Source organism: Empidonax traillii, unplaced genomic scaffold, assembly GCF_003031625.1.
Source record: "Empidonax traillii isolate 1590-97213 ecotype Southwest subspecies unplaced genomic scaffold, ASM303162v1 scaffold593:size397357, whole genome shotgun sequence".
In the NCBI taxonomy this organism is placed as follows: Eukaryota; Metazoa; Chordata; class Aves; order Passeriformes; family Tyrannidae; genus Empidonax; species Empidonax traillii.
Window position 1 is genome coordinate 1 of NW_020955786.1, and position 8,542 is coordinate 8,542.

At 39.4% G+C, this 8,542-nt stretch overlaps 1 protein-coding gene across 1 annotated transcript; it reads left to right on the plus strand.

Annotated features, from left to right (window-relative positions):
• Positions 1 to 271: 271 nt before the first annotated feature.
• LOC114064913 (methylmalonyl-CoA epimerase, mitochondrial-like) lies at positions 272 to 3,685 on the plus strand (the record flags this gene model as incomplete). The annotated part of the gene is made up of 2 exons (XM_027898359.1): positions 272 to 632; positions 3,490 to 3,685. Coding segments are annotated over 2 exons (514 nt in total), but the record flags the coding sequence as incomplete, so codon positions are not given.
• Positions 3,686 to 8,542: the final 4,857 nt, after the last annotated feature.

Genomic DNA, 8,542 nt, shown 5'->3' on the forward strand with positions numbered 1-8,542 from the left:
TTTGTAAGAAGTTCTGAAAAATTCAGAAGTCCCTGTTGAGCACATTCTACAGTGGACTGTTACATTGGTCACGTATTCCTCTTTTTAACAGGCATATGTAAGGATTTACACCAGATTTGAGTCTGGTTTGGGGTTTTGGGGGTTTTTTATACTTCTGAATATTTACTTAGTCTCTGAAAAAAGTGTTCACTGAGCTAAATGGCATTGGTGTCCTGTAGGGCCTCAAAGGGGAAGGAGCAGGCAGTGATACCTTCTAAAAGCATTGTCCCAGCGCTATTCACTCTCTTTCAGGGCTTCTTACCAGGCTGCAGATGTCAGCTCCCACAGTGAGAGCCCTGTCATCGTCAGAGTCCTCTGCACAGAACATTCCGAGCTGTGTGTGGAAGCTGGGCCGACTCAACCACGTGGCCATCGCAGTGCCTGACCTGGAGAAGGCTCGGGGCCTGTACAGGGATGTGCTGGGAGCCCAGGTGAGCGAGGCTGTGGCGCTTCCCGACCATGGCGTCTACACTGTTTTTGTGGAGCTGGGCAATACCAAGCTGGAACTTCTACATCCTTTAGGAGAGAAAAGTCCCATCGCAAGTTTTCTGCAAAAAAACAAGACTGGAGGAATGCATCATATCTGCATTGAGGTATTGCAACACAATCTATTGCATAATGAGATATATTAAAGTGTGCTTGTGTTTTCATAGGTTTGACCTGTGTCAAGAACAAATGTATAATAAGAGTGTCATATTTGTGAAAATGTTTATTTCCTAAGGAGAAGTCTTTAAACATGCCTTTTTTTCTGTTTTGGAAGTCACAGTTCAATGTCATGAGCTACGTGGGCATTTTTTCCTCTTTTGTGCTGTGAAGGCTAAACTGGGGAAGGAAGGGTTAAGTACCACTGTGGAAGGTGGACACCCTTGGGGCTTGTGAGCAGTTTGGGACGGGTGTCCACTTCCTGACACACAAGGACAGACAGTGGGAAAAGAGAGTTGAGGGTTTAAGCTGAGGCATAACTTAGATTTTAGAAAGTTTCTTCCTGTTTGATATTTAGTTGATAATTATATGCAAAGTCAAAAGAGCTTGTCAGCTGTGCTTACCAAACAGCAGTAAAGCCTCCAGAGTGCCTCCTGTCCTGTTCTTCCCTGCCCAGCAAAGACAGATTGGTCTGGAAGAGATGTAAAGGTGCTGGGTAAAATACTCATCTTATTTAGTGTACTCATGTTTTAGCGTACCTATTTGGTGCAAAATTTTATGCTGCTGCCTATGTTTTAAATATTTCACAGAGCTGAGTCTTGCAAACTATTATTTCCAGCTGTAATGATGCAAAGTGTAATATTAAAAAGTAATGGGATTACTGATGTGAGTAAAAATTGTTTTCAGAATCCATCTGTAAAGACCAGTTGTGTGCTCTCGTTGGGAATTGAGAAATTTTGCATACACACAGACATTGCAACTGTTCTTGCTCTGAGTTTGCTTAATTGCTGACGGATCAAGAGTAGGAAAATTAATTCTGTTTAAATTGACCCTGATTGTTAGGAAATGGGAATGTAGAAGAAAGAAGCGATTTTCAGTAAGGAGGAAAAAACCTCCAGCCCTCTGTCAGACCGGTGGTTCTCACTTACAGGTACAAGAGCAAGAAATTGTAGGCATTTCCCAGCAAAAAGAGCTCAAAGCTCCCAAGGGTTTCAAGTGAGTGTAATGCTGTTTAAGAAGTTTCAGATATGTGTTACCAGCTGAAATTGTTCTATGTAGATCTCCATTTTGTATGAGAGATGATCTTGCAGATGAACCAAAGATGGTTGTCAAGGGAAGTAATTTCCTTCTCAGTTTAACTGTGAAAGTTGAGAAGAATGGGACAAAAAAGTAATTTATCTGTTACCTGTACTGAAACATTAAAAACAAGCCAATGAGGCATTTAACTCCAAGTGTAGCCACCCTGTCCAGGACAGCCCAGCACCCATTTCAGACAGTGCCAGGTGACACAGCCAGCCTCAGGGGAGACCAGAGGCAGGCAGCACTGCAAACACAGCTTGCTACATTTACAGACAAAATAGCTGGAAAGGCGTTATGTTGGACAATTGAGAATCTTCTGTTCAAAGTTATATCTGTACAGTAGGTCAAGCAAGCCAGGAATCATCATCTAACAGAGAGTTTCCATGAATCAGGTAAACCAGTGCTACATGCAATCAGATTTTCCTAAACGAAGTCTTGTAACTCATTAGTATAATCTCTACACAAAAATAATAATAATGTTTAAAAATTAAGAAATTAAGAAAAATATTCTCCTAAGTCAGTGGTGTTTGTCTCCATGTAAAAACAAATGGAAAATTACAGACTAATTAACCCAGAGAGAAAAGCTACCCGTGGTTAAACTGCTATTGAAGTGGGTCTGAAAAACAAATCTGGTCCCTACCATTGTCAGTCATAAAGAGGTTAACCTCCCTCCTCCAATTTCCCATTCTCAGAAGGGAAAATCTTACACTTTCAAAGGTAAGTAGTCTTCTAAGTTGAGCAGAAAGGGTTTTAATAAAAACTATGAAAGAACTTCACTGTCAATTGATTGTTCATTTGAAATGTAAAAAAATACTTTGTAGAAATATCTTTCTATGGACAATTTTATTGCAAAAAGCTGAATTGAAAAAATTCTTTCCATACTGGAGAGGAAGCCTAACAAGTTTATCAAAACACTCTTAATTTCTTCCGTCTTGTACAAAGGAAAATTTCGATGGATGTTTTGACAGGGAACTTGTTTCATGCAAGTTAAATGCTTTAAGAAGGAATTAAATTATTCCTGCCCAGTCTTAGTCAAATACCTGCAGTGAAAAGCATGCTGGCCACTTAGTGGAGTAAGAGAGAAATGCCAGCCTGACACTGTGCTGCCTGGCTGCTCCCCCAGGAAACTCTACTGAAATATTAATGGCTGTTATTATAGCTAAGTTCAATAGAAAGACCAGGTCCTATTCGGGGTATATTTTTGATAATTCCAAGCTTTTTTCCTTTGGAAATTTTATGAACCTTAACCTGCTCAGAAGGAGGATATATAAATGGAAAAGGGCCTTTCCTTTTCCCTGCTGCCCATTGCCCTGCCTTTTCACCAGCATCTAATGAGGCATTTTTCTTTAGTTATTGATAGTTTGAAAGCAATATGATCTTCCTAGTAATGGTAATGCAGAGTTTAGATTATTTATGGAATCCTTATAAAGCAACAACAGAAAAAAAATCAATGGGCTTTGTGCACGAGTGATTTTAGTTTATGAATTTCTTAAATAGAACTATCTATTTAAACAGTATTTTGTAAAATGTTCAAATAACAAACTTCTGTATTATTTTTATTTTTAAGACTAGATGTTTTAAAAAGGTTTTATAATTTAATTTGTTTTCAGAATTATGTCAGAATTTAGCAGTAACGTTTTAGTAAGGAAATACATTATTGCTCCTCACCATAAAATGCACATAATGCATGTCAGATGTTAATTTGTGTGAACTGTATTTTTTTGTAAGGTCGATGACATAACAGCGGCCATGGCAGAACTGAAGAAAAAACAGATGCGAATATTGAGTGAAGAGCCAAAAATAGGTGCACATGGCAAACCTGTGATTTTTCTACACCCCAAAGATTGCCATGGAGTCCTTGTGGAGCTTGAGCAAGCCTGAGCTGTAATATTCATAAATAAAACAATGGAAGTTGTGAAGTTCCCGAGCTGGTGCTGGGAATACTGATGTGGTGTTCAGCCTTTACAGGTTCATTGGAGTTCCCACAGATGAAGTACAGCTTTGGAGTACTGAAATAGTGCACAGATTTAGGGGCATTTTCTTGGGTTTTCTGTTGCTGATCTGATTTTCAGAACTAACATGTTGGCATTTCTTGAGTTCTCTGTGATTCTAAAGACAAATCCATGAGCCAAGTGACATATGTACCACAGAAATTTGTGTTTTGTTGCCTGTTTGCAGCATGATTTTACCTCTGTAACCACAGAAACTGTACAGTTTCTAGGTCAACCCACATTGTTTTGTTCTACATTTCAGAGCAGAGACCCACTTCCCAGTGACAACAATACAGCTTAGATATTCCTTTAGAAATGAAGGGAAAATGAACCTTGTATTTTCTGTTTTCACCATTCACCATCTGTGCCTCACGCTGATTGATTGGTTCATGAATAAAAAAATCCGTCTGCTATTGTATGGGTGTCTGCAATCAGTAAATAAGTTTTTCTTGGCATAACAATTACTACCAAGGAAGTTACTACGCATAAATCATCATTTAGTTGTTTTATGAACTCTGTGGGTATGCAGGCAATGCCAGAAGAGTACCTGAAAAATGATTTGCCTGACATATATCCCAAACTGTAATGTACTTGTCACATTTTGGTTTTTTCAGTTACTGAGGGTTTTTTTAAGCTTTATCCATAGAAGGGTATGTGGGAGAGACATGAAAAAGCAGTGAATAATCTTTTCACTTACTCTACAGATAAGGTTTTTTTGTGCAAGAGCACTTACAAAATCAGAGGAAAACACATGCCATTAAGTCTTGGTTCTGTAGAGTGTCTTGAACATTAAAGAGCATGCAGTGTGCTTGTGTCACAGGCTGCAGCCACAGTTTATTGACTTATTTACGGACAGTCTTCACTTTATTGGTGCACATTACCCAAGCAGTCTTTGTCCTGAGACTTTCTTTTATAGTTTTTTTCACATGTCAGCTGTAGAAATTAAAGACTTGCTGTTCCTCTCTAGTTTTCTTAATCCTTAAAAGTCATGATTTCCCCTAGCTAAATCACAATCTCAATTTTATATTTTCCCACGTGTTTGCATGTACAGTGAAAAGCTCCAGCTCGATATGAAGTAAGTTCATTTTAGTCTAGGAGAGTTTTTACCTAATGGAATGGAATTATTCGTGATGTGTGTCATGTTTGCTGCAACAAAATACAAGTATAATGTTGACCTGAGATTAAAACAGGGCTTTAAAGACACTGATGCTTCCTCATGAATCTTACTTCTGAAAAAACCTCTACAAAGCCGTGCTTTTTTTTTTTTTAATGAAACCATTTTTGTACTGAAAATAAATACTCCTTCTGTCATATTTTAAGAAAAACACAGCCTTCCACAGGGTTTCTGTGTTTCATCAAATCCCTGTTTAGAGGGTAGTTTGTGATCTAAATTCTAAACTGCTTGAATTTAGGAATCCTAGGGCTCACGATGGAAATGCAGAATGATTTAATATTCCTGAAATATGATTCTGCCATTCTAGGAGACATTCTGGGAGCAGAGCTGCTTTTGTCTTTCCATTCTGTCGAAGAGAGGGAGGCATCTTTTCTGCAGAACTAGCACAGGAATGCCAAGAGTAGAAGCCTCCCTGGTTACACGTCAAGGGAATTGAACACAAGGCTTTGAATTTAATACCAACAGAAAACAGGGCAGTGCTCTCTTGGTTCATTCTCCATCTCTTTGTCCTGTCTGAAGGAGATGGACTTTTGTGTACGACATCTATCAATGGACTCAGAGTAGGAGCTTGATGTGGTATTACTGGGGAACGGACATTTGGAGTAAACAACACCTGCTCCACTTGCCTGACTGTGCTCCCTGTCTCATTAGCAGGGAGAGGCTTGTCATGCTTTGTAGCTGGAAACCAGCAGTTTCCTGGCTGAGTGGTCTGCGGGTGCCTGACAGGTGCCCAGCTCTAACTCAGCTGCTGTATTCTGTTCATCCTAAGTCATGCTTCTGTCACAATTTATACATTACATCAGACTCCTCCCAAGGTGGAAGTCAAGATATTACCAAAAAACCCCCAACCCTCCCCAAAAAGAGTTGAGGTCTGCAAATTAGTCAGGACCCCAAACTGGATCATGCTCATTAGAGCTCTAACCTTTTGGTGGATCAGACCCCCTCACTTGTCTGGGTATGCACTGGAGGACAGGAGAATTCCCACCTCTGGAGATACAGACTCGAAAGGAATTGCCAAGGAGATGGACAGCTCCAGAATGTGAATGCAGCCAAGACTGAGAGAAGTGTCCAGCTCCTGAGCTGAACTCCCACAGTGGGAATAGGATCAGCCCCTGTATTTGTACAAACCGTGCAGTCCTTCCCCTGAAATCAGCAGCCCTCACCAGTCACTGTTGCTCTGACTTAGCAGGGGTTGGGCTGGGGTTACACCCAGGGCCACTGCCATGATTATAAAAGGGGAGTGACATCAAGAAAAGCAGTGGAAATTCGGGGATGGACACGGGAGAAATAGAGAACTGATTTGCTTCTATCAGTGGAGGGACACTTAATGATACACCCCTGTTGCACCAGAATACAACTTCTGGGAAGAATGGTGATTGAAATAACTGGAGCCTCATTAGCTCAGAAGGGAAATAGGCTTTGACAGTGTTTATTTTTTCCTTTGTTGTTTGTTTTTTTGGTTTGGTTGGTTGGTTGGTTTTTAAAAAGGTACAGTGAATCTTTTCTGATAATGCCAAGCTTCTCAGAAGATGAAGTGTTAATATTTTGCCAGTTAATTTTCTCATGCTTGTGTCATTAGTCAAGTGCAAGTTCCCTGTTCCAGTCTCTCCATGTGCCTTTTTTCCCCTCTGAGATCAGGCATGTTCCCATTTTATACTGCCTAAGGTAGACAAGGCACATATTTCTGGACTCCATCAACATTACTCAGATAGTTAAAGGGCTCATAATTAAATGAGGCAAAATATCTTTTTTAACTTCTTTTATGCAATCCTCAGGCCACTTCTAGGTGGGAGAATTCCCTCTGATGAGACAAACCTAGAAGCAAACTCCAAAAGCTGAAAAAAGAGCTAACTTCATGCCTTTTAAAAGCTAATCTTACAGGTTTGCAAATCTGAAGTCTCTCAGAAAGACCACAAAACATGGAGGTGTTTACATTATCTACGGGAGGTACTTACAGTAGGAGCTCTCAGTGATTTTCTTGGCACTCCATTTGATTCTATCCTTAGAAGAAATTCCTTCTGTAGTGATCTGACTTGGGTTTGTTGGACTTAAGAACCCTTGATTAAGACAAAAACTCAAGAGTTAATTGTTTCAATACTCAATTAATTTACCAAAGCAGGTGCCATGTTGGCCAAATTATTAGACCGTGAAACAGAATAAGATCATTGAGTCCAACCAATTAATTGATATGAAAATGGAAACTACCAACAATGTATAAATGAATAACCCAGTGTTGGCATTTTTAGTGGAAGACCTCACCCTCTTAGGAATGCAGAATATGTCACCTTTGAGAAGCATTTTCAAAGCACTTAGAACATTTTATGAAATGTAAATTTATCTTATTATGAAGGAGGGATGTTTGTATCCTGTGATGGGATAATCCTTAAAGATATGTAAAATTATGTCAACTGTTTAAATGTTCATTTGCACTGTGTTGCATATTGTTAAGGAGCATTGTTAACTGCAAAATTTATAGCACAGATTCACAAATGAAGAATTCTCATACATTTCAAAGTAAGGATGTATTTGAAGCATTCCACGACTTTTCTAGATGTAATATAAAGTGGCCTTCCAACTGTTATGCTTTGCTACCATAAAAATAGCAAATAGGTACTAAAATCTTCTATGAAGTTAATCTTCAATGAAGATTTTTACTTTTTAACATTGCATTTTTTTTCTCAGTAGTAAAGACGTTCAAAACATGACTTAAAGAAAAAGTTCTGAAGTAACTTGTGACTGCAGGTACTCTGAAGGCGCATGTGATGATGCACAAGTTGCATTAAAGAGGGGGAATATCCAGCTCTGCATCCATGGGCTGGCATGTATGGCAAAGATTATTTCCAGAAACTGAAGAGTAACAGAGAGGTGTGTTCTTGGACTGAGGTCATGCACTGATTTTTACCTTCCATTTCGTAGTTTTCTATAATAACCATCTGTCTGAGCCCCTGTCTCCAAAATGAGGTGGAGGAAGAATGTTTGTTAGAAACTTAAATTTAAGAGGTTAAAAAAACATATCCCTCTCCCTTTGGGACCCCTGCAGTTTTTGAGAGGTCAGTTGTAGTACAGTACTTGCTGCTGCAGTAACACCAATACACTCACCTCCCCTACTGAGCTGGAAACACTGCTTCTGGTATATTGATTGAGAAAGTGAAACTTCCTCATGGGTACGAAGCTATTTCATCAGGTTAACAATTTTGGGAATTAATGATATGAATTAAAACGTTTTCTGCCAAGTGTTTAAACAATCCAACTACAGATTGTATCTGTAGATATGCTATAGTTCTGTGTAAAACATACACGCAGTTTAGGTAATGTTTGAGTTCTCATTATCTCCAAAAGAAACCCAAAATTTGGTCAAGTAGTTGGGATATAGAAAGGGACAGATGGGAAAAGTCACCATATAAAATCATGACAGAAAACTGCAGTAGCAAATGGCTGCTCTGGTATTAGTCAGTTTTAACAGAAATCTTAACAACTAAACAAAAAAAAGACTAAAAAACCCCCACAAAACGGTGTTTCCTGTGCTCAGCAGCTGGTATAGCTCCCCCGGGGCTGGCACAGCGCGGGGCCTGCAGCCCAGTGGAAGTGGGGATTTGAAGGTCAGTCCATACCTGCG